The sequence below is a fragment of the Procambarus clarkii genome, unplaced genomic scaffold, assembly GCF_040958095.1.
Source record: "Procambarus clarkii isolate CNS0578487 unplaced genomic scaffold, FALCON_Pclarkii_2.0 HiC_scaffold_107, whole genome shotgun sequence".
NCBI classification, from domain to species: Eukaryota; Metazoa; Arthropoda; class Malacostraca; order Decapoda; family Cambaridae; genus Procambarus; species Procambarus clarkii.
Window position 1 is genome coordinate 3,187,691 of NW_027189140.1, and position 27,173 is coordinate 3,214,863.

Genomic DNA, 27,173 nt, shown 5'->3' on the forward strand with positions numbered 1-27,173 from the left:
GTTCGGTCTTCTCCTCAAGTTTTCGTGTCTCGGGTTTTTGTCTCTTGTTACTCGTCGCTTGTGTCGGCACTGGTGGGTTTGTTGTTGGTCTCCCACCTGCATTTTTTCTCGGGGGGGGGGGGGGGCGGTGTGTGGTTTTCCTGGTGGTCCTGGTTTTCCTATCACTGCGAAGGGTTCTTCGGTCTTAGGGTTGGCTTGTCTTTTGTCTTCCCTTTGGTGTGTTTCCGGGACCGTCGTCTGGGACCGTGTACTGTCACCTCGTATTGGGTGGTGCTGGCGGAACCGCTCCAGCTTGCGTTCGATGTTGCTGTTCCTCTGCTCTGTTCCGCTTGGTGTCTTGGGCGTTGTTTCACCTCCGGCCTGCTCTTGAGTTTCTGGTGCCGTCCTGGTCGTTGGCCCTGGTCGTCTATTTTCTTCTCGATTTGTTCCTTGGGTTGGTGCTTGGTTGGTCGGATCGGGGGGGGGCGTGCTTCCATTATTGTTTGGTTGCGTTTTTTTCACTGTTCTCTGCGCGTCTTGGCCTCTGGGGTCGTGGACAGGTCTTGATTGTCTGCGTTCCCTTTCTTCTCTCATTCTTGTTTGGGGGTTCGGGCCTGTGGGGTCTTTGTTTTCGTCTGTGGTCTTGGTTTTTTCGGTTAAGGCTCGTGATGTCCGCCTCCTGGATCCTTCCCTATTTTCCTTTTCCTCTGTGGTGAGGTAGCTCTGGGGAGCCGATGGGGCTCTCCCCCAGAAAACCAGCGTTGAATGTAATGCAACACCATTTTCTGGGTGAGCCCTGGAGGCTCCCCAGCATCCCTCCCTCCTGTCGGCGGTGTTTTTCGCATATTTTAACATCCAGCCTAAGAACTGCCAGTTGGATTGCTGGCGCAGAAGGTCTGGGGCTCCCCCTTCCCCCTCCCAGGGAGGGGGGGTTGCGCAGATGGCGACGTGATGACGTCATGCTAGTTTGATAATTTTGTTTAGGGAGTTCTGTCCACTTGTTCAGTTTTCGGTAGCAATATTTTCACCAGAATAATGGTTTATTTTGGGGCGCCTACCTTTCTGGGTGCCTATCCCGGTCAATGGCAGACATAGAATGCTCCAAACCACAGAGGGGGTTTCTATAGGCCATTGCTCCTCATGCCTCTCTGAGGGGGCCAGGTTCTGGCTCGTGGTCCCCGGTAGGCAAGAACTCCAAGCACTTTGATTGATGCCAAAAAGTTATATATATCCATTCAGCCTGGATAGCTCCGGGGAGCCTCCAGGACTCACCCAGAAAATGGCGTTTCATTACATTCAACGCTGGTTTTTTAATAGTGTTGGTATTTTGGCAGCTGTTGCGTTGATGAAGTGAAGTGACACAGCGTTGATGAAGTGGCCGCAGAACATGTCTGTGCTGATGCCATCATCCACTTTGACTGCACCTGTCTCAGCCCGTCTAGAAGACTGCCTGTTTTTTGTATCCTCACAAGAATACCAGTGGATATTCCTGCAGTCAAAGTGCCATTCGAGACCGGACAAGGGGTTTGATCTTCCAGTATGATACGAGGTGCCATTACGTTGCTAGTAGGTTCCAATACTTATTCCATCTTTCTGTATATTTTTTGCTTTATGTACTATTTACGATTTTTAATTACAGTATGAATAAGCACAAAATGTTATGGAATGTTAGACTGAAATGGGAGGTGAAATATTTGAAGCAATTTACCATTCAAATCAATTAGGTCAAGTAATAACAATCTAAAATGGATAATCATAGGACTAAAAATAAACATACAGGGAAATTATATGTCTATAAAAGAGAAAGTTTGTCTGTTTGAGGTAAGGAGCATGATGCTTGGACTAGCCTCGCCAAACTTAGCAAGGTGCTGCATAAACTTTGCAGGGTGACTATATAAACTCTGCAGGGGTGTAGTATGCATGGGCTTTGCTAAAGCCTTTGACACAGAGACTTAAAAGAGGTGGGAGTTCCGGGGTATTTGAACCCCCAGATACATTCCCCCTCCCAAGACCACTAAAGACAGTGAGGGATTACTGACGTTTTCCATCAAGCCCTGTTATATGGGAGAACACGGTGTCCATGCTTAACCCTTAAGTTGCGCATCGCATCATATGATGCTTTGACCGACTTGCAGTAAATTGCGCATCACATCGTATGATGCTTTGGAGTACTACACAAGATTTAAACTGCTCGCGGATACACGGGGTTCACCACACCTTCATCAGGGCTCTTGTAAACAGATGCCATTTAAAAAAAAAATCGTGGGCCAAATTCCCGGGTGTTAGGGGCCTCAGTATCGAGTGAGCTACCAAGCCTGACGCACGCAGCATGAACTCACAGCACTGCTGTTCAGCTTGTGACCACAGCATCGCCTAAAAATGCCATAATATACTTGTTCATGCTATTATGTAGCGATGATATTATTACAGAAAACCCCTGACTGTGATAAAACTGACCAGGGTTCTGATAATAGCAGGATTGTGGTGATATTTAGCGCTGTGCGCCATGGAGGGAGGAGTAATGCTGTGGGAGGGAGGAAAGTGGCGTTGTCTTCTGACTGTGTGTGGCCACCTTTTATTGACTGCACTCACCATACCAGCTCAGTGGTTCGCTATGGTGAACACAAATGTAGATACTTATATATAATGTGTGTATAGAGGGTATAAACAGCAAGAGAAGGTTTGGAGCCGCCATTTTGGTGAGGGAGGTGGCGTCATCTGCACGACTTACGTTGTTTACTGGTGACCAAGATGGTCTTTGGGCACCATACCAGTTTACTTGTACAAGTATGGTGAATAAAACAGGTAGATTTATATATATATTGTGTGTATATAGCATAATAACACCACAAAAGTATTGTTGGAGGAGAAATATTAGTGCGTCTGGCCTTGAGGGCGGCCGTCACCAGCTGACTGTGTGAGTAGCTACGTCTTTGTGCCTTTACTCACCATACAAGCTTAGATGTACAGTTATGGTGAACAAAACATGTAAATACTTATATATAACGTCTGTATATAAAAGGAAAACCAGTATGGTGGGAGGAGAATGGTGGCAAGTCAGGTGAGGTGAGGGAGGGAGGGAGTGGCAGCCAGTGGCGGGCTGCCACTGCCACTCAGCATACCAACTTATTGGTTCGTTATGGTGAACATGAATGTAGATACTTATATATAGCGTCTGTATATAGTGAATAAAAGCAAAAACAGTATTGTGGGAGGAGAATGTGGGTGAGTCAGGTGACTTGAGGGAGGGAGGAAATAGCAGCCAGTGGCGGGCTGCCACTGGCTGCCACTGCCACTCAGCATACCAACTTAGTGGTTCGTTATGGTTAACACAAATGTAGATACTTATATATAACGTCTGTATATAGTGAATAAAAGCAAAAACAGTATGGTGGGAGGAGAATGTGGGCGAGTGAGGTGTTGAGGGAGTGAGTGGCTGGCTGGTGTGTGGCGGTCACTCCTCGTTACTTTTTGACTCATAATAGCAACTTAGTGGTTCGTTATGGTGAACAAAACATGCAGATACAGTGGTACCTCGGAATGCGATTGTCCCTGTATGCGAGGTTTTCGGAAGGCGAGGTGTATTTACTCCAAAAATTTGTCTCGGAAGGCGATGGTTACTTCGGGAGGCGACTTTGGACGCGAGTTTGTTGATACGCGTACAGCCGACCTAGCGCGCGGTGGTTCGGCGATCGTCGCCCCTCCGCCCCGCCGCCCCTCAGTTTATTATTGTCTCGCGCTCAGTGACTACCCCCACATCAATTCTTCTCGCGGATTTTCAGTGTTTTGTTGGATTTTTGGTGATTTGTCTATACAATTTGTTATTATATATCTCACCATGGGTCCCAGGAAAGCCAGTGGTAAGGATAAAGGCCAGAAAGCTCATGTGAGGATGACAATAGAGGAGAAACAAGAGATCATTCGGAAGCATGAGAACGGTACACGTGTTGTTGAACTTTGTAGGCAGTACAACAAAGCCACATCAACAATATGCACTATACTTAAGAAGAAAAATAAGATTATGGGTGCTAAAGTGGCAAAAGGAGTAAGAACATTAACAGCACAAAGACCACAAATACTTGAAGAAGTGGAAAAGTTGTTATTAATTTGGATACACGACAAGGAGTTGAGGGGTGATAGTGTTTCGGAGGCCATTATTTGTGAGAAAGCCAGGGTGTTGCACGAAGACCTTCTAAAGAATACCCCTGCAACGAGTGACGCAGATAAGAAAGAGTTTAAGGCAAGCAGGGGCTGGTTTGAAAAATTTAGAAAGAGAAGTGGTATCCATAGTGTTACAAGGCATGGGGTTATGTGATGTGATTATGGAAGGGGACTCCCCTTCCAAATAGTAACTCCTCTCCTCCTCCCCCCTCCTCACCATCTTCCATACGCCTACAGCACTCGACAGCAAGGTAAGTAATAACTGGAACACAGTTTTGTAGGTTTATTTAGATGAATTAGGTAAATTAGGTATAAAAATTTAGTTTGATGTGGGGTTTTTGGGGTAGTCAGGAACGGATTAATTCATTTCCCTTTATTTCTTATGGGGAAATTAACTTCGGAATGCGAGTTTTCGGAAGGCGAGGTGTCTCCAGGAACGGATTAAACTCTTATTCTGAGGTATGCCTGTACTTATATATAACCTGTGTATATAGTGTAATAACCGACAAAGTATTTGTTCACTGTTTGATGAACATAATTGAATCAACAATATGCACACCATATTTTTTAGTATAGCGATGATTCACTCATTTTATTATATAAATATATCACACTACACACTATTGAATAATATTACAGCAAAAAACTAAGAAAAATAAATCAGAGACATTGAAATAATTAGGTAATTATCTCTTTGTGGCAACTCCGGCCTGACAGCTGGCGAGCAACAGACTGTCTGGGACGCACGCTGAGTCAGCACCTATAATTTGCCAGACTTCTCCGCTCTATAGCGGGCAATATATGCCACTTACGATTTTTTTTTATTATTTTTCCCATGATCAGTGAACACAAATTAACAGGTTTAGAAGAAAAAATATATATTTTTTTTTTGTATGCACCTGTGAGTGACACATGCTAAATAGTTAGGCGCCATACAAGGGTTAATGCACATACTTGTTAAACCATAAGTTTGAAGTATACAACTTTTAGACACACAAACCCACCAGGAGACTTGAACCCTGGCCATCAAGATGGCAGGTACGCATTTAATCCACTACACCATACTCAGAGCCTTAAAAAAGCCTTAAAAAACTCCCACCTTTTTTTAAGGCTCTGAGTATGGTGTAGTGGATTAAATGAGTACCTGCCATCTTGATGGCCAGGGTTCAAGTCTCCTGGTGGGTTTGTGTGTCTAAAAGTTGTATACTTCAAACTTGTGATTTAAGCAAGTATGTGCATTAAGCATGGACACCGTGTTATCCATATAACAGGGCTTGATGGTAAAACGTCAGTAATCCCTCACTGTCTCTAGTGGTCTTGGTAGGGGGGGGTATCTGGGGGTTCAAATACCCCAGAACTCCCACCTCTTTTAAGGCTCTGAGTATGGTGTAGTGGATTAAGTGCTTACCTGCCATCTTGATGGTTAGGGTTTAAGTCTCCTGGTGAGTTTGTGTGTCTAAAAGTTGTGTGTGTGTGTGTATATGTATATGTAATTACCCAAGTGTAGTTACAGGATGAGAGCTACGCTCGTGGTGTCCCGTCTTCCCAGCACTCTTTGTCATATAACACTTTGAAAGTACTGACGGTCTTGGCCTCCACCACCTTCTCACCTAACTTGTTCCAGCCGTCTACCACTCTGTTTGCAAAAGTGAATTTTCTTATATTTCTTCGGCATCTGTGTTTAGCTAGTTTATATCTGTGACCTCTTGTTCTTAAAGTTCCAGGTCTCGGGAAATCTTCCCTATCGATTTTATCAATTCCTGTTACTATTTTGTATGTAGTGATCATATCACCTCTTTTTCTTCTGTCTTCTAGTTTTGGCATATTTAATGCCTCTAACCTCTCCTCATAGCTCTTGCCCTTCAGTTATGGGAGCCACTTAGTAGCATGTCTTTGCACCTTTTCCAGTTTGTTGATGTGCTTCTTAAGATATGGGCACCACACAACCGCTGCATATTCAAGCTTTGGCCTAACAAAAGTCGTGAACAATTTCTTTAGCATATCGCCATCCATGTATTTAAAAGCAATTCTGAAGTTAGAAAGTGTGGCATAGGCTCCTCGCACAATATTCCTTATGTGGTCCTCAGGTGATAATTTTCTATCTAGAACCACCCCTAGATCTCTTTCTTTATCAGAATTCTTTAAAGATTTCTCACATAATATATAGGTTGTGTGGGGTCTATGTTCTCCTATTCCACATTCCATAACATGGCATTTATTAACATTAAATTCCAATTGCCAAGTGGTGCTCCATATACTTATTTTGTCCAGGTCATCTTGAAGGGCATGACAATCATCTAAGTTTCTTATCCTTCCTATTACTGTATCTTAGCATCATCAGCAAACATGTTCATTTAATTCTGTATACCAACTGGTAGATCATTTATGTAGACAATAAACATCACTGGTGCAAGAACTGAACCCTGTGGTACTCCACTTGTGACATTCCTCCAGTTCGATACATTGCCTCTGATCACAGCCCTCATTTTTCTATCAGTTAGAAAATTTTTCATCCATGTTAGAAGCGTACCTGTCACTCCTCCAATATTTTCCAGTTTCCAGAACAACCTCTTATGTGGAACTCTGTCGAAAGCCTTTTTTAGGTCCAGATAGATGTAGTCAACCCAACCGTCTCTTTCCTGTAATATCTCTGTTGCTCGATCATAGAAACTGAGTAAATTCGATACACAGGATCTTTCAGATCGAAAACCATACTGTCTGTCTGATATTATATCATTTCTCTCCAGGTGTTCTACCTATTTAGTTTTAATTATTTTTTCCAATATTTTGACTATTACACTTGTCAGTGATACTACCGGTCTATAATTAAGGGGGTCTTCCCTGCTTCCACTTTTGTAGATTGGAACTATGTTAGCCTTTTTCCACACATCAGCTACAACTCCTGTAAACAGGGATGCCTGAAAAATCAGTTGAAGAGGAATGCTGAGCTCAGGTGCACATTCTCTCAGAACCCATGGTGAAACTCCATCTGGACCAACTGCTATGTTCTTATTTAGCTCCTTGAGCATTTTTTCCACTTCGTCTCTATGTGCTCTATGTTGTTCTCTGGAATTCTTATTGTATCTGGTTCCCTGAAGATTTCATTTTGTACAAGCACACTTTGGAACTTTTCATTTAATGTTTCACACATTTCCTTTTCATTTTCCGTGAATCTATTTCCCATTTTCAACCTCTGAATATTATCCTTTACCTGCAATTTGTTGTTTATGAATTTATAGAATAGACCTGGTTCTGTTTTACATTTGTCTGCAATCCCTTTTTCAAAATTTCTTTCTGCCTCTCTCCTCACTGCCGTGTAGTTGTTTCTCGCATCTTTGTATCGCTGGTATGTTTGGGGGTTTGGCCTCTTCCTGTATTGATCCCATTTTTGTGTCTTTTGGTCTCTGGCCCTCTCGCACTTTCTGTTGAACCAATCCTGTTTCCTAGTTCTGCATCTCTGTTTTGGTATAAATTTTTTTGTGTCTTTATCATATATTTCACAAAACTTGACATACATCTCATTCACTTCCTTGCCTAGCAACAAGTCTGTCCAATTATACTCACTAAAATTTTTTCTAAGGTTGCCATAATGTCCTCTCCAAAAGTCAGGTTTTTCAATTGCATCGACCGTCATATTTTCTTCCAGATTATAACGCATTGCATATTTTATTCCCAAAAAGTCATGGTCACTTTTACCCAAGGGAGGAAGGTACTGAATGTCAAATATTTCTTCCTCCTTCCTGGTAAATATCAAATCTAGCATGGAGGGAACGTCTCCTTCCCTCATCCTCGTAGCTTGTTTAACATGTTGATACAAGAATGTTTCCAGGATGAGGTCTTCAAATTTACAGGTCCAGAAATCTTCTGTTTTAGCTTCATATGCTTCCCAGTCTATGGATTTCAAGTTGAAGTCGCCGACTATCAACAGTCGTGAACTATCGTTATCCGCTCTCGCTATGACCTCTCTCATTATTGTTATAAGACCTTCTCGTTTACTATCTAGCTCCTCCTTTGACCATGTGCTGCTTAGCGGTGGACTATATGCATTTATGATCATTAGTTTATCATCCTCATGGCAGATCTCTAGTGCTATTATGTCAACTTCTTGTGGATTGGCAGTCATTATTTCGTTCTCCTTTAGGTGTTCTATCACCAGCACAGCAACGCCACCGCCTTTCCTAATTTTTCTGTCCCGTCTCCAAACCGAGTAGCCCCTTGGGAATACGACCTCATTTAAAATAACATCTTCAAGTTTTGTCTCTGTGAGTGCAACAATGTCTGGTGTCTGCAGCTGTATTACATCACTTAACTCCAGTATCTTTGATCTTACTCCATCTATGTTGGTGTATGCAATCTTGAGGAACTTGTTCCCCCTCTTCTGTTTTTTCACTCCCCCTTTCTCTAATGATTTTGTTGGTTTGTATACATACATACATACATACATATTACATACATACATATCTATTCAACACTGGTGGGACGCGAACAAGGGGACACAGGTGGAAACTGAGTACTCACATGAGCCACAGAGACGTTAGAAGGAACTTTTTTAGTGTCAGAGTAGTTAACGGATGGAATGCATTAGGCAGTGATGTGGTGGAGGCTGACTCCATACACAGTTTTAAATGTAGATATGATAGAGCCCAGTAGGCTCAGGAATCTGTACACCAGTTGATTGACAGTTGAGAGGCGGGACCAAAGAGCCAAAGCTCAACCCCCGCAAGCACAAATAGGTGAGTACAAATAGGTGAGTACATACATACATACATACATACATACATACATACATACATACATACATACATACATACATACATACATACATACATACATACATACATACATATATACATACATATATACATACATACATACATACATACATACATACATACATACATACATACATACATACATACATACATGTATGTATGTAATGTATGTATGTATGTAATGTATGTATGCATGTAATGTATGTATGCATGTATAATGTATGTATGCATGTATAATGTATGTATGCATGTAATGTATGTATGCATGTAATGTATGTATGCATACATCGTATGCATGCATATGCATCGCAGGCCCTTCACATTCTGTGGAGACAAAGCCTAGATACTGGCGTTATCCCTGACATACTAAAAACAGCAGAGATAGCACCACTCCATAAAGGAGGAAATAAGGCAGAGGCAAAAAATTACAGACCGATAGCACTAACATCGCACATCATAAAAATTTTTGAGAGAGTGCTAAGAAGTAAGATCACAAAATACATGGAATCACAGCATCTCCATAACCCCGGACAACATGGTTTCAGAACAGGGCGCTCTTGCCTGTCACAGTTGCTGGACCACTATGATATGGCATTAGATGCTATGGAAGACAAACAAAATGCTGATGTAATATACACAGATTTCGCAAAAGCCTTTGATAAATGTGACCATGGTGTTATTGCACATAAAATGCGTTCAAAAGGAATTATCGGGAAAATAGGCAGATGGATCTACAATTTCCTGACCAACAGAACCCAATGTGTAATAGTCAACAAAATAACATCCAGCCCATCAACCGTGAAGAGCTCAGTCCCCCAGTGTACTGTGCTTGCTCCAGTACTTTTTCTCATCCTCATATCGGACATAGACCAGAACACAACCTATAGCACTGTATCATCCTTTGCAGATGACACTAGGATTTTCATGAGAGTTGGCAACATAGAGGACACGGCAAACCTCCAATCAGATGTAGATCAGGTCTTTCTATGGGCTACAGAAAATAATATGGTGTTTAACGAGGATAAGTTCCAGCTCATGCGCTACGGAAAAATTGAAAATATAAAAACAGAAACCACGTACAAAACTCAGGCAAATCATAACATAGAACGAAAAGGCAATGTAAAGGATCTGGGTGTACTCATGTCGGAAGACCTTACCTTTAAAGAACACAATAAAGTAGCCATCACAACTGCAAGAAAAATGACAGGTTGGATCACAAGAAATTTTCACACTAGAGATGCTATACCGATGATGATACTTTTCAAAACGCTTGTGCTCTCTAGAGTGGAGTACTGCTGCACAATGACAGCCCCTTTCAAAGCTGGAGAAATTGCTGACCTGGAGAGCGTGCAGAGATCCTTTACTGCTAGAATCCACTCAGTAAAACATCTAAATTAGTGGGACCGACTAAAGAGCCTAAATCTGTACTCCCTTGAGCGCAGGCGGGAGAGATACATAATAATTTTCACGTGGAAAATAATTGAGGGGCTGGTCCCAAACCTGCACACAGAAATAACATCACATGAGACCAGGAGGCATGGCAGGATGTGCAGAATACCCCCGTTGAAAAGCGGAGGTGCAACAGGTACTCTGAGAGAGAACTCTATCAACATCAGAGGCCCGAGACTGTTCAACACGCTTCCACTACACATAAGGGGCATAACTGGCCGACCCCTCACAGTGTTCAAGAGAGAACTGGATAAGCACCTCCAAAGGATACCTGATCAACCAGGCTGTGACTCATACGTCAGGCTGCGAGCAGCCGCGTCCAACAGCCTGGTTGATCAGTCCAGCAACCAGGAGGCCTGGTCGACGACCGGGCCGCGGGGACACTAAGCCCCGGAAGCACCTCAAGGTAACCCTAAGGTCAAGGTAAGGTATGCATGTAATGTATATATGCATGTAATGTATGTATGCATGTAATGTATGTATGCATGTAATGTGTGCAATTACCTAAGTGTAGTTACAGGATGAGAGCTACGCTCGTGGTGTCCCGTCTTCCCAGCACTCTTTGTCATATAACGCTTTGAAACTACTGACGGTCTTGGCCTCCACCACCTTCTCACTTAACTTGTTCCAACCGTCTACCACTCTATTTGCGAAGGTGAATTTTCTTATATTTCTTCGGCATCTGTGTTTAGCTAGTTTATATCTATGACCTCTTGTTCTTAAAGTTCCAGGTCTCAGGAAATCTTCCCTATCGATTTTATCAATTCCTGTTACTATTTTGTATGTAGTGATCATATCACCTCTTTTTCTTCTGTCTTCTAGTTTTGGCATATTTAATGCCTCTAACCTCTCCTCATAGTTCTTGCCCTTCAGTTATGGGAGCCACTTAGTAGCATGTCTTTGCACCTTTTCCAGTTTGTTGATGTGCTTCTTAACACTTTCGCGCTATCTGGACGCGCCGGCGCGTTCGGTTTCGTCTAACGTAAACGCATTGTGGACATAAAGTTATATCAACTTTTAAAATATTTGTATAAAATTCAATTTTAATCCGATTTCATTGGGGTTTGTTTCAAACGACGCGCCATGAAGTTCTCTTTCTCACCACTAGGCCGCCTGGCGCGTCGGCCTACCTGGTCACGTGACGGGCCCATTGTTTTCGTGTCACGTGTCGTGAGTCGATCACGCTCCCCTCACGCGCCAAACTCGAGCATTTTTACCCGTTTCCGTGTGGATTATACCCAATTACTTCATCAAAAATGGATCAAGGTCAAGGCCCAAGCACTTCTACACCCAAGGAAGCCTCCAGGTCATCGAGAGTGGACAAAATAACCCAAATTTTTAAGAAGTGGAGCGGAGTGAAGCTCACACCAACGAAAATTCCAGGCCTTGTGGAGGATTTATCAGAAGCTGAAGGTGATGTAGAGGTATTGGAGGAAGATTTTGGAACCCACAACGATTATAGTGTACCTAGAGCTAGAGGGAATGATACGGCAACGAGTGATGAGGAGACTGAGGCCCTCACCGAGGAAGAGGAGGCACCGCGACCCCCTCCTCCTCCTCCATCTCGGCGCACACGTGGTGCATCTAGGCTACCTAGAAAAGTTGCTACCAGACATGTTACTCGTCGTAGGAACACACGACAAATTGCGCCAAGTGATTCTGAAAGTATAAGTGATGAGGAAAGTGATGAGGATTCATTCGAGCCTGCTGAAAGGCGTACACGTACAGTATGTACTCGGCAGGCTGGGGCTGGTGAGGGCTGGAGTCGTAGCAATACTTCTCCAGTTGTTGATGATTTTACTGGAGATCCTGGACTGAAAATTCCCAAGCCTACTAGTGCACTGGCTTATATTCAATTGTTCATCACGCGTGCCCTCCTTGAGTTCTTTACCGTTGAAACAAATTTGTACGCCTCGCAGTTATTCCGGATGGCCAATGAAAATGTATCAGATATTTGGACCCCAGTGAAGGTGAGTGAAATGGCGCGATTCCTAGGACTGTTCATATTGATGGGCATAATTAGGCTCCCAACTATGAGGATGTATTGGCAAACAGCAAAGCCATGGCATGCTCGTTTCTTCAGCTTGTTCATGCCGTCCAGACGATTCCAGCATATAAACCAGTTTTTCCACACATTCAATACCAATGCAGTGCCCGTGAACAATCGTGATAAGTTGATAAAAGTGAGACCAGTGATGGATTACTTGAAAGACAGGTTTGCTGAAGTTTACATCCCCAAGAAAGAGTTGTGTTTGGATGAGGGTACAATGGCATGGCGAGGCCGACTATCCTTCAAAGTGTACAATCCAAACAAACCAGACAAGTATGGTGTGAAACTTTATATGCTTGCTGAATCTGTCTCTGGGTACATATATGACTTTGACGTATACTCAGGTATTGGTAAGACGATAGTGGATACAGTAACGGGGTTGATGCAGCCTTTAGTGAACCAGGGTTACCATTTGTACATGGATAATTACTACAACTCGGTTACCCTGACAGAAACATTGAGAGAACTTGGGGTGTACACATGTGGCACAATTAGAATGCTACGTGGCGCCCCAAAGGTATTGCAAGCTCTAGCCAAGGGTAAACTTCCACTGGATACCACAGTATACCGCCGCAAAGATAATACCTTCATTCTCCTGTGGAAAGACAAGCGAGTGGTTTCAATCATTACCAACATCCACAATGCAGATACTCAGCGAGTTCAGCGAAGGAAGCGAATTCGCAACCGAGACGGAACAAGTGGAATACAACAGGTAACAGTGAACAAACCGACTGCAATTTGCGAGTACAATAAGTTCATGAAAGGTGTGGACCACTTCGATCAAATGGTTAAATATTACCATTTTACCAGGAAAACTCACAAGTGGACCAAAAAGATTACCTTTTATTTCCTGCAAATGGCATTGCATAATGCCTATGTTTTGTACAAATACAACACAACTGATCGAAAAAAGCTAACATTGCTACAGTTCCACGAAGTGGCAATCTGGGCCCTATTGCACTGGGACACAGAGGAGTGGCCTAAAACAACATCATCATCTCAACACTTGCGGCACGCTCCAGACATAAATGATGACACAGCTCCTGCCAATGCTGACGCCATGCCAACTCCCGGACCATCTGGTGTGAGGCGGCCTTTGTTCACTACACCACCTCAAGATGAAGCAGACAACGAATCTGAACCCGACATGTCTGCCACACTGCCAGTTGACGAAACTATTTTGTCAGATGAATCTGACTCTCCTGCAACTCCTGTTACACCTCCAGCGAGAGGACCTGGCCGCCCTATTGTTGATTCAGAAAATCGCATGAACTACAAACTGAAACATGAAATTTACAGACTGCCCAAACGTCTCAAGTGTCATGCATGCGCACGGTCCGGTAAAAGGAAGGACACGAACTATGGATGCAAGACCTGTGGTGTTGCACTCTGTGTTGTTCCCTGCTACACCAATTACCACCGGAAACAGGTGTATTGGGTGGTGAAGAAGTAACCACCCGCAACAGCTTCACTCCACCTACAAACCATCTGTTGAGCAACTTCAGGAATGAAGAACCTGAAGAAGGTGGAGTGAAGAACAAATGCTCAACTTACTGTTCCACAACCAACCTTCCCTTGGTAAGTACACCTATTTGGTCCAAGTTTGTGTAGTATAATTTAGCTCATAGAACATTCTATTGCGAAAACATTGCCACAAAAATGAATGACATACATACAATAATAATATCAGAACAGTGAAATAAGTATAAACTTTCAAAGCAACGTTTCGCGCGTGTGTCGTCCGGTCACCGTTACCGGGTAACAGTGCGCCCACTTCCCACACTCTTGCGGGTGGGCTGGGACCATTATTCTACGATTATATTCATATCACCGTGTTGGGAATTTTATTGGGAGTCCATTGATACCAAAATTAAGGCTGTAGGACAATTGTAGAGGTGATAATAATCCCAAGAGTAAAAACATTTTGTTGCTGTTGAGCGCTCACGGCGACTCATCTTCGTAGTTATTTATTTCATGCTGGTATCTCTATAGCTTTCGTGACTTTTTTTACTGATGTTCTTCTAGGGAATTTTATTGCGAACACGTTGATACCAAAATGAAATACGTAGTATGAAAACTAAGGTCAGAAAAGTAAAAAGAGTATACACATTTTTGTTTTTACGCTTAAGCGATAAAAACGCTGCGCGCACATACGGTTGGCTGAGTGACCTTCGCCGAGAGCGCGAAAGTGTTAAGATATGGGCACCACACAACCGCTGCATATTCTAGCTTTGGCCTAACAAAAGTCGTGAACAATTTCTTTAGTATATCGCCACCCATGTGTGTGTACTCACCTAATTGTGCTTTTGTGTGTGTGTGTGTGTAATTACCTAAGTGTAATTACCTAAGTGTAGTTACAGGATGAGAGCTACACTCGTGGTGTCCCGTCTTCCCAGCACTCTTTGTCATATAACGCTTTGAAACTACTGACGGTCTTGGCCTCCACCACCTTCTCACTTAACTTGTTCCAACCGTCTACCACTCTATTTGCGAAGGTGAATTTTCTTATATTTCTTCGGCATCTGTGTTTAGCTAGTTTAAATCTATGACCTCTTGTTCTTGAAATTCCAGGTCTCAGGAAGTCTTCCCTGTCGATTTTATCAATTCCTGTAACTATTTTGTATGTAGTGATCATATCACCTCTTTTTCTTCTGTCTTCTAGTTTTGGCATATTTAATGCTTCTAACCTCTCCTCGTAGCTCTTGCCCTTCAGTTCTGGGAGCCACTTAGTAGCATGTCTTTGCACCTTTTCCAGTTTGTTGATGTGCTTCTTAAGATATGGGCACCACACAACAGCTGCATATTCTAGCTTTGGCCTAACAAAAGTCATGAACAATTTCTTTAGTATATCGCCATCCATGTATTTAAATGCAATTCTGAAGTTAGAAAGCATAGCATAGGCTCCTTGCACAATATTCTTTATGTGGTCCTCAGGTGATAGTTTTCTATCTAGAACCACTCCTAGATCTCTTTCTTTATCAGAATTCTTTAAAGATTTCTCACATAATATATAGGTTGTGTGGGGTCTATGTTCTCCTATTCCACATTCCATAACATGACATTTATTAACATTAAATTCCATTTGCCAAGTGGTGCTCCATATACTTATTTTGTCCAGGTCTTCTTGAAGGGCATGACAGTCATCTAAATTTCTTATCCTTCCTATTATCTTAGCATCATCAGCAAACATGTTCATATAATTCTGTATACCAACTGGTAGATCATTTATGTACACAATAAACATCACTGGTGCAAGAACTGAGCCCTGTGGTACTCCACTTGTGACATTTCTCCATTCTGATACATTGCCTCTGATTACTGCCCTCATTTTTCTATCAGTCAGAAAATTTTTCATCCATGATAGAAGCTTACCTGTCACCCCTCCAATATTTTCCAGTTTCCAGAACAACCTCTTATGTGGAACTCTGTCGAAAGCCTTTTTTAGGTCCAGATAGATGCAGTCAACCCAACCATCTCTTTCCTGTAATATCTCTGTGGCTCGATCATAGAAACTGAGTAAATTCGATACACAGGATCTTCCAGATCGAAAACCATACTGTCTGTCTGATATTATATCATTTCTCTCTAGGTGTTCTACCCATTTAGTTTTGATTAGTTTTTCCAATACTTTCACTATTACACTTGTCAATGATACAGGTCTATAATTGAGGGGGTCTTCCCTGCTGCCACTTTTGTAGATTGGAACTATGTTAGCCTGTTTCCACCCGTCTGCTACGATTCCTGTACACAGGGATGCCTGAAAGATCAGGTGAAGTGGAATGCTGAGCTCAGATGCACATTCTCTCAGAACCCATGGTGAAACGCCATCTGGGCCAGCTGCTTTGTTCTTACCGAGCTCCTTGAGCATTTTTTCCACTTCGTCTCTAGACACCTCTATGTGTTCTATGTTGTTCTCTGGAATTCTTATTGTATCTGGTTCCCTAAAGATTTCATTTTGTACAAACACACTTTGGAACTTTTCGTTTAGTGTTTCACACATTTCCTTTTCATCTTCCGTGAATCTATTTCCCATTTTCAACCTCTGAATATTATCCTTTACCTGCAATTTGTTGTTTATGAATTTATAGAATAGACCTGGTTCTGTTTTACATTTGTCCGCAATCCCTTTTTCAAAATTTCTTTCTGCCTCTCTCCTCACTGCCGTGTAGTTGTTTCTCGCATCTTTGTATCGCTGGTATGTTTGGGGGTTCGGCCTCTTCCTGTATTGATTCCATTTTTGTGTCTTTCGGTCTCTAGCCCTCTCGCAATTTCTATTGAACCAATCCTGTTTCCTAGTTCTGCATCTCTGTTTTGGTATAAATTTTTTTGTGCCTTTATCATATATTTCACATAACTTGCCATACATCTCATTCACTTCCTTGCCTAGCATCAAGTCTGTCCAATTATACTCACTAAAAAAATTTCTAAGGTCACCATAATGTCCTCTCCTGAAGTCTGGTTTTTCAACTGCTTCAACCTCCTTATTTTCTTCCAGCTTATAACGCATTACATACTTTATTCCCAAAAAGACATGGTCACTTTTACCCAAGGGAGGAAGGTACTGAATGTCAAATATCTCTTCCTCCTTCCTGGTAAATATCAAATCTAGCATGGAGGGAACGTCCCCTTCCCTCATCCTCGTAGCTTGTTTAACATGTTGATACAAGAATGTTTCCAGGATGAGGTCTACAAATTTACAGGTCCAAAAATCTTCTGTTTTAGCTTCATATGCTTCCCAGTCTATGGATTTCAAGTTGAAGTCACCGACTATCAACAGTCGTGATCTATCGTTATCCGCTCTCGCTATAATCTCTCTCATTATTGTTATAAGACCTTCACGTTTACTATCTAGCTCCTCCTTTGACCATGTGCTGCTTGGCGGTGGACTATATGCATTTATCATCATTAGTTTATCATCCTCATAGCAGATCTCTAGTGCTATTATGTCAACTTCTTGTGGATTGGCAGTCATTATTTCCTTCACCTTTAGGTGTTCTTTTACCAGCACAGCAACGCCACCGCCTTTCCTAATTTTTCTGTCCCGTCTCCAAATTGAGTAGCCCCTTGGGAATATGACCTCATTTAAAATTACATCTTCAAGTTTTGTCTCCGTGAGTGCAACAATGTCTGGTGTCTGCAGCTGTATTTCATCACTTAACTCCAGTATCTTCGATCTCACTCCATCTATGTTGGTGTATGCAATCTTCAGGAACTTGTTCCCCCTCTCCTTATTCTTCACTCCCCCTCTCTCTATTGATTTTGTTGGTTTGCCTTTATGTACCACTTTACTGGTTTGCCTACCCCTATCACTTTGTAGAAAAAAGAATTTATTTCTTCTTCATTCCTGCTCTCATTTAAATGTTTTGCCTCGGCGAGGTTCAGTTTCAGCTTCTCTCTATCTTCTTTTGAAAGATCTCGTCTTAACGACCACCCTTTCCCATCCTCATCCCTTTGCAATTTTCTAGCATTCCTTAGTACTTCTTCCATCTGTTTGGCACCGTTTAGGGTGATCCTCAAAGGTCGATCTTTCCCTTTTACGTACCTGCCTATTCTCCTGTAGTCGCACACATTCTCTCTGTTTGTAAGACCTTCCACGAGGCCAACAATTTTATCTACTACTTTAGCTTCTTCTACAGCTCTTTCTGACCTAGATGTTATCGCCTTTTCTTTGCAGCCAAAAATGATCAGGGACTTACTCCGATCAACTGTGTTTTGCACCAACTTCGGGTTAGATGCCAATTCTTTCCTCACTTCTAGCCTAATGTTTGTTTTATCTTGGTTGCTGCAGTGTTTGACTTCCTTTACTGCTTCTTCTATTTTTTCCTTCTCCTTGGCCACTTGTGCATAAGTGAGTTGCATATCTTTCTTGCACTGTTCTATTCCCTGTGTAACTTCCTCCATCTGTGCTGACAAAAGCTGTTTCTCCTGTTGAATTTCCTTGCCTAACCTATTGTAGTCATTTATGTTTAAATTTACTTTAACTTCTTCCAAAGCTATTTTTAAGAGTTTATTTTCTTCCATGGCTTTGCAATTTGTTTCCAATTGATTTTTATCCTTGCACAAGTCTTTCACTAAACCCTCTTGGGTTTCACTAAACCTTCTCCTTGGCTCTTCGCGTCTGGTATTTTGACGCGGGTATCACCATCTCTATGGTGTTCAGGTGGCTTTGTTGACGGTGTCCCACCTGCGAGCTTCGTTTTGGAGACAGTATGACGTTTCTTCCGTTTTCTCGTGTTTCCCCTCCGGCCTGCTCATGCGTCGCCTGAGCCATCCTGGTCCTTGTTCAGGGTGCCTTCTTATCTTCCCCTCAGTTTGTGGTAGCCCCTTCGGTTCAGTTTCCTGCTCTTTGGTACTGGTGGTAGCTTTATAGGTGTGCAGCCTTTCTCTGTCCTGGCGCCGGTCGTGACGGCTGCTTTCCGGAGGGGTTCTTGGGGTATTGGTGCTTGATTGGTTTGGCCGGGGGGGTGCGTCCTGTGTTGTCCGGTTGTGCTTTTTGCTGTTGCCGGCGTACCGTGTCTGGGGATGCGCTGTGGTTGATCCGGTTCCTTCGTTCCCTGTTTTCAGGGCTCGGGTCTCCCAGGTCGTCCGCAGTGTTTTCCTTCTTCCAGCCTGCGGTCTGTCTTTGCGCCCGTGCTGTTCAGACGTTTGCAGCTTTTGGTGATGTCTCGGGCTCATTTCGGGCGCAGGGATTTGTGGGTCGCACGGGTTTTTGGCCGCCCATCCATATGTGCGTCTGTTCTTGGGCGTTCTTGTTGCCTTGGGTCACAGGTTTGCTACCGGTTGTCTTGGCTTTGCGTTGCAGAGTTTGTGGCGGCCGCCTCCCGGGTTAGCCCTTTCTTTTCCTTCTCTTTGGGTATGTAGCTCCAGGGAGCCGTAGGGGCTCCCCACAGAAAACCAGCGTTGAATGTAATGAAACGCCATTTTCTGGGTGAGCCCCGGAGGCTCCCTGGAAACCCTCCCTCCCACCGGTCGGCATTTTTTTCGCGTTGGTTGAAGCTTAGCTTCCGAACTGGAGCTTGGCAGCCGGCACGGTAGGTCCGGGGCTTCCCCCTCCCGGGGTGGGGAGGGCTGCGCGGACGATCGGCGCGGCAGTAAAGTGTGATGTTTGCTTGTTTGCTTGTTTCCTTGGGATTGTAGGGAGTTTTCTACCTCTCTGTTCGGTTTTTGTTGTAGTTTCTTACCATGTGGGGTTTGTTTTGTTACGCCTACCTTTCTGGGTGCCTAACCCCGGTCGATGGCAGATAAGGAAAACACCCAACCATATGGGGTTTTCCAGGGCCATTGCTCCCTGAAACCTCTCTGAAGGGGCCAGGTTCTGGCGCTGGTCCCTGGTAGGTCTGAACTCCTTAGCTAATGTCCCGGTCTAACATAACATACATTAGCCCGATAAGCTCCAGGGAGCCTCCGGGGCTCACCCAGAAAATGGCGTTTCATTACATTCAACGCTGGTTTTTTGTAGCCCATAGAAAGACCTGATTGACATCTGATTAGAGGTTTGCTGTGTCCTCTATGTTGTCTACCCTCATAAAAATCCTAGTGTTATCTGCAAAGGATGATACAGTACTATAGGTTGTATCCTTGTCTATGTCCGATATGAGGTTGAGAAAAAATACTGGAGCAAGCACAGTACCCTGGGGGACTGAGCTCTTTATGGTTGATGGTCCAGATTTTATTTTGTAGACTATTACACATTGGGTTCTATTAGTCAGGAAATTGTAGATTCATCTGCCTATTTTTCCAGTAATTCCTTTTGAATGCATTTTATGTGCAATAACACCATGGTCACATTTGTCAAAGGCTTTTGCAAAATCTGTGTAAATTACATCACTGTTTTGTTTGTCTTCCATGGCATCTAGTGCCATGTCGTAGTGGTCCAGCATCTGTGATAGGCAAGAGCGCCCTGTTTTGAAACCATGTTGTCCGGGGTTATGGAGATGCTGTGATTCCATGTATTTTGTGATCTTACTTTTTAGCACTCTCTCAAAGATTTTTATGATGTGCAATGTTGGTGCTATTGGTCTGTAATTTTTTGCCTCTGCCTTATTTCCTCCTTTATGGAGCGGTGCTATCTCTGCTGTTTTAATATGTCAGGGATAATGCCAGTATCCAGGCTTTGTCTCCAAAGAATGTGAAAGGCCTGCAATAGCACACTTTTTACAGTTCTTGATGAATATAGAGTTCCAAGAGTCAGGGCCTGGTGCAGAGTGCATAGGCATACTGTACTGTCTATGGCTTCTTCAAAATCCAGAGGAGATAGGGTGACATCTGATATATGATTTGATGTTGGTATCATATCCATGAAAAATTCATTTGGGTTATCAATCTTCTGTGTGTTTAGTGGCTTGCTGAAAACAGAATCACACGGATTCCTCAGTATTTCGCTCATTTCTTTGTTGTCATCAGTGAAAGTTCCATCTTCCTTTCGCAGGGGCCCTATACTAGATGTGGTTTTTTATCTTGATTTTGCATACAAGAAAACATTTCGGAGTTCTCTCTATTTCACTGATGGCCTTTTGCTCTCTTTGCCTCTCCTGGGTTTTGTATGATTCTTTTAGCTTTAGTTCAATTGTTTCTATTTCTCTACCTAACCTTCTTCGCCGTTCTCGAGAAAGGGTGCGACTCTCAAGTTGTTCCAAGATTCGTTTTCTTTGCCTATAGAGGGAACGACGTTCCCGTTCCAATCTGCATCTCTTCCTCTTTTTTTTCTTAGGGGTATGCGGTTTGAACATATTTCTAGTGCTACTGAGCTTATTTTTTCCAGGCACTGGTTCAGGTTTGCATTTTCTAGCTGTTCTTCCCAGCTTATTTCTGTGAAGTCTTGGTTTATTTGCTCCCAGTTTATCTGTTTATTATTAAAGTTGAATTTGCTGAAATCTCCACCGGGAATTGGGACTGGTTTTGAAGGTTTATTCCCCATGCTTGTCAGAACTTCAAATAAGTTGTGATCTGAATAACAGGTATTTGTAATCATTGTGTTCCTGATTAATTCATCATTATTAGTGAAAATGAGGTCCAGCGTGTTCTCTTTCCTAGTTGGTTCTACTATTTGCTGGTTTAAGGCAAGCCTGTCGCACATCCGCAGCAGGTCATTTGCACGTGCCTGTTCATTTAGGCTACTTCCTGGATTTCTCTCTGATACAACTGTATCAGCTATGGTCCTCCATTTTAGGTGTCGTAGGTTGAAGTCCCCAAGCAGGATGATGTTTGGGGCTGGATTTGTGAGGTTTTCCAAGCAGTGTTCTATTTTCATTAGCTGGTCTTTAAACTGCTTATGATTTGCCTCCGGTGACTTATATACAAGGACAATAACTACATTCAAGAGCTCTATTTTGATTATTAGCACTTCCATCATATCATTTGTGGTGTTTAGCAGCTCAGTACAGATGAGTGTGTCCTTGATGTAGAGGCTGACCCCACCCTGTAGCCTGTGTTTCCTGTCACATCTGAAAAGATTGTACTCCGAAATCCATATTTCACCATCATGGTAGTCCTTGGTGTGAGTTTCTGTTAGGGCTGCAAACACTGCATTTGCCTCATGTAAGAGGCCATTTATGAAGTGCACTTTGTTACATTTGCGTGTTTTTATACCCTAAATGTTGGCAAATAAAAATGGTGTTATGTTTGTGGAAGTGCTGGATGTTTTACTTGGTGTTAATATCTGAGGCCACTGTGTTTGCGTCCTCTCTAGCATTTGACCGAGTTGGTGGTAGAGTCTGGACATTTTTAGCCATTATTCTCCTCCTCCTCTTGCTAAAAAATCATCCTGGTAAATAGTGTTGTGGCTGCTTTCATCGAGATGGTTTGTCGGTCTTATTCTCTTGGTACCTTTTATATGAAAAGCTGGACATTGTGTGTTGAAACATTCATTTTTATTTAAAATAACCTAAGATTGCACAGTTCTGGGTGAAAGAGATCACAGCTTTTGGTACATTTACTTGTACTAAGAAGGGTCCTGCACTTTCTGGAATGATCATATTTACATTGTCCATTTGTTCTCCCCGATATCCCATGCTTACATATACACCATTTATAATATCGGCAGAGTTATATACCCCATTTATAATATTGGTAGAGTTAGGCTAGGCACACCTGAACTCAAAGCACTAATTTTTCTGCTATACAGTATTGTATTTCATGAGATTAACATTTTGTATTATGGCAATGACTATGAATGTACAGCTGTACTAGCACATTAACACTTTGGCGCACCCTCCGCGCCACCCCTCAACCATGCGATGTGGGTCCCAGTGTTTCATGGGAGCGCGCGGTAATTCTGAAAAGTGTATACTCTCTTCAACTTTGTTACCTCAATTCTCGTCCTACTAGATTAAATTTGGTATCATTGTGTTCGCAATAGAATTCTCTAAAGCACTAAATGCATATAAACTCCAAAAGCCCGGCTAATTACCCGCAGCAAACAGAGAAAGTGCGAACGAGTTACCCAGGAGCGCACAAAAGCGATAAAATGTGTTCACTCTTTTCACTCTGGTCACCTCAATTTTCGTCCTAGGTCTTTCATTTTGGTATCAATGGGTTCGCAGTAGAATTCTCTAGAGGAACATTAGCATATAAAATAAAAAACCTGGTCACGCTACAACCGCCGACGAGTTGAAGACGGGCCACGCGTTAGCCGCGAGTGAGCGCCCAGACGCCTTCCAGCTACACTCCCAATTCCTGCCCACAAATGTTTAATATTATTACTTTTTGCTAATCTCAATTTTTGTGTTACAGCGCTCATTTAGGTATGAAATTGTTCCTAATAGAATGCTTTAGATGGATATGTGCATATAAGGGCCAATTGAAAAATAATATTGCCAGTACAATACGCGAAAGTATGAAAAAAAAAAAAAAAATATTACAAAATAATACAATTTTTTGTACTTACCACCTCAGTGTTGTGTGTTGAACATGACACATACGTGTAGGGAAGACATAGGCGCGCATTTTAAACCCAGTCCCCAAAAAATCAGATAAAACCAGCGTTGAATGTAATGAAACGCCATTTTCTGGGTGAGTCCTGGAGGCTCCCCGGAGCTATCCCAGGCTGATATGCTAATGTCAGACTTTGGCATCAGTCATGTGTATGGAGTTCTTAGGCCTACCGGGGACCACGGCCAGAACCGGGGCCCCTCAGAGAGGCAAGGGAAGCAATGGCCTATAGAAGCCCCCGTGTGGTTGGAAGCATTCTATGTCTGCCATCGACCGGATCAGGCACCCAGAAAGGTAAGCGCCCCAAAACAAACCCCTATTCTGGTTAAAATTGCTACCAAAAGCCGAACTAGTGGATAGAACTCCCCAACAGAAAAACAAGCAAACTAGTGTGACGTCACACGTTGCCTCGCCACTGTCTGCGCAGCTCCCCCTTCCCCGGGAGGGGGAAGGGGGAGCCCCAAACCCTCCACGCCGGCTACCCACACCTCAGTTCTTAAGGCTGGATGACAGAAACGCGAAAAAAAAACCGCCGACTGGAGGGAGGGAGGGATGCCATGGAGCCTCCGGGACTCACCCAGAAAATGGTGTTTCATTACATTCAATGCTGGTTTTCTGGGGGGAGCCCTGTCGGCTCCCCGGAGCTAACTACCCAGAGACGGAAAAAGAGGGACTTACCCGGGAGGCGGTCGTCGCTCACTCCTCAACTCGAAGCCGAGACAACTGGCTGCAACCGCCGACCCAAAGCAACACAGGCCCGACGAGGCCCAGGGACATTCACAAGGTAACGAGCAGCCAGGACCCTGTTCGACCGCCAAAATCCCCGCGCCCGAATATCAGACCAAGACATATTCCCAAAGACGGCAGCAAGAGCTGCGAACTTATGAACGTCATGGGCACAGGGATAGACCGCAGGCTGGCTGGACTTAATAACCCTGCGGACGACCTGAGAGACCCGAACCCGCAAACAGGGAAGAAGGGAAACCGGATCAACCCACAGCGCGTCCCCGGACACAGAAGCCGTGGCGCGCAAATAACGGCGAAGCGCCGCAACCGGACACAAAACATAATGCACCCCCGGCCTGACCAACCAAGCATCAACCACCCATGGACCCCTCTGGAACGCAGCAGTCTCATTCTTTGCCAGAAAAGAAGAAGACGGCTGCAAGCAAACAAAACAATCACAACGACCAAAAGAGCAGAAACCCCTGCGCCGGAGGAGAGCATGAAGCTCCCCGACCCAACCCCCAGAGGCCAAAGCCAACTAGAAAAGAGCCTTGGAAAAACAATCCCGGACCGAAAGGGCCACAACGAAACGAGGAGACGAAAGGAAAGCGAGCACTCTGTCCAAAGACCAGGACGGCTCAGGCGGCGCATGAGCAGGCCGGAGGTGAAACAATGCACGAGACAGCTTGCGAAACGGCGCAGACGTAACATCGATACCGAAGGCAAGCTGAAGCGGCTCCGCCAACGCCGCACGATACGAGGCGACAGTGTTAGGCATAAGATGACGGTCCTGGAACAACCACGAGAGGATGGACAAGACCACCCAAACAGACAAGGAACTAACACGACAAAGATGCAAAAAGAAACAGAAGGACCGCCAGGAAACTTCATACTGCCGCCGAGAAGAAGCCCGCAGGTGGGACACCAACAAGGAGGCCACCTGATCACCATAGAGATGATGATAAACTCGAGTAAAAAAACCCATACATGAAGACTCGAGGAGAAGATCGAACCAGCCACGTGACGTACCGGCCCGATCTGCTGAAAGAGGCGGAGCCGCAGAAAAACCCTCGGGTTTTGCCACCAAGCAACCAGCTCCTGAAACCAAGGCTGGGCCGGCCACCAAGGGGCCAGAAGGACAACTCTCCCCTGGTAAGTCTCTAAGCGAGTCAGGACCTGGAGCAACAGCCGAACTGGGGGAAAGAGGTACAGGAACCCCCACCTCGACCAGTCTAGCCGAAAGGTGTCGACCCCGACGGCCTCGCGATCGGGGAAGGGCGCCGCATACACGGGAAGACGCTGTGACCACGCCGACGCGAAGAGGTCCACCTCGGGACGCCCGAACGTCTGGCAAAGCCAATGGAAGGACTCGTCGTCGACCGTCCACTCCGTGGAAAGGAGAACGAAGCGAGACAAGGCGTCGGCCAAGACGTTGGACATGCCCTATACGTGAACCACCAGGAGAGCGAAACCCCGAGAACTCAGCAGACGAGTCACCCGAAGCGACCAACCCCAAAGAGACAAGGACCGCATCGAACCCCCGCGGTTCAGGCAATGAACCACCAGAGAGCAGTCCAAATGGAGCCGGATCGTCGATCCACAGGCCACCCGAATCCTCCGAAGAGCGAACCACACTGCCGCGAACTCCCGCACCGTGCTGTGAGCTCGACGGAAGGACGGACCCCAACGCTGCACTGTGACGCAGTTCAGCACGCTGGACTGTGATCCTGTGGTCCCGGGTTTGATCCCGGGCGCCGGCGAGAAACAATGGGCAGAGTTTCTCTCACCCTATGCCCCTGTTACCTAGCAGTAAATAGGTACCTGGGTGTTAGTCAGCTGTCACGGGCTGCTTCCTTGGGGTGGAGGCCTGGTCGAGGACCAGGCCGCGGGGACACTAAAGCCCCGAAATTATTTCAAGATAACCTCAAGATAACGCCCCTGGCCGGCCTGGTGAGCACTGGTCACAAAACCCCAGCCGAGAGACGACGCATTCGTGTACACATCGAGCGAGGGCTCGGGTAGGCTTTCTTTGTGCTCGGAAAATTGAGAAATCTTGTTAAATTGTTGCACTGATAATTATTGTATATATTTACTTCAATTTACCCAACGGCCACTAACTATCTAGTGTCCTCGACGAGGACAGAAAGCTGGCGGCTTGTTAACCCTTGCACTGCTCACCTATTTTCGGCAAAAACGTCTTGGTGCAATTGTCAAGGACATATTTTTGTTATTTTTACAAATGTTCAGGTAAATTTAATGTCAAAATGTTTCCAAAGTCAACTATTTCCATTTCAAAACACAAATAGTAATGAAAACATTAAAAAACATTAAAATATAGCCAAATTAAAAAACAAAAAGCACAACTCTCTGAGCGCCTAAAGGCGCTTTGCGCAGTGCAGTGGTTAAAGGTCCCGCCAATTGTCTTAAGAATATTTTCTAGCTGGATTTTGCATTTATGGCTTTAATTAAGCGATTCCATGCGTTTATAACTCTCTGAGTAAAATAACATCTGTTTTCAGTCCGACTTGAGAGGACATACTCTTTACTATATCTGTGATTGCCCTGTTATCAGTGACTTCAGACCAAATGGTATGAGGTACTTTGAGCTCTGTAATTACTTCATACACTCAGAAATATTGGAAGATATTCTTGTGCTGCACCCAGATTTTGCTAGTGGGGCCTAATAGGTCAGCCTTACATTTCTTGTTCTCTCCTGATTCCATATATGACTGGCCGCCCTGTGAGGTGTGAATGTTGGATGATGAGCTTGTAGCTGGTTTTATATCTATACTGTGTGGTAGATCATACAGAATAGGGAAGCAGCATATTGCTGTGTATACCTAAGATTGTACTGGTTGGGAGAGGTACAGTCTTTAACATGAATGGGAAGGTCATTCCACATTCTGGGTCCCTTGATTTGAAGGGCATTTTATATATAATATATATATATATGTCGAACCTAGTAGCCAGAACGCACTTCTCAGCCTACTATGCAAGGCCCGATTTGCCTAATAAGCCAAATTTTCCTGAATTAATATATTTTCTAAAAAAAATTTCTTATGAAATGATAAAGCTATCCATTTCATTATGTATGTCAATTTTTTTTT

At 44.0% G+C, this 27,173-nt stretch overlaps 2 protein-coding genes across 2 annotated transcripts in view; both read left to right on the forward strand.

Annotated features, from left to right (window-relative positions):
• Positions 1 to 1,190: 1,190 nt before the first annotated feature.
• LOC123754470 (cylicin-2-like) overlaps positions 1,191 to 27,173 on the forward strand; it is a 223,701-nt gene continuing 197,718 nt past the window's right edge. The window contains exon 1 of the mRNA XM_069320229.1: positions 1,191 to 1,545. Coding sequence (XP_069176330.1) covers positions 1,519 to 1,545 — 27 coding nt within the window. The 5' untranslated portion in view covers positions 1,191 to 1,518. The remainder of the gene's footprint in view (positions 1,546 to 27,173) is intronic.
• Positions 11,303 to 15,019, forward strand: LOC138360315 (piggyBac transposable element-derived protein 4-like). Its single transcript, XM_069320233.1, has one exon. It carries the CDS (start codon positions 11,618 to 11,620, stop codon positions 13,862 to 13,864), a length of 2,247 nt encoding a protein of 748 aa, XP_069176334.1. The 5' UTR covers positions 11,303 to 11,617; the 3' UTR covers positions 13,865 to 15,019.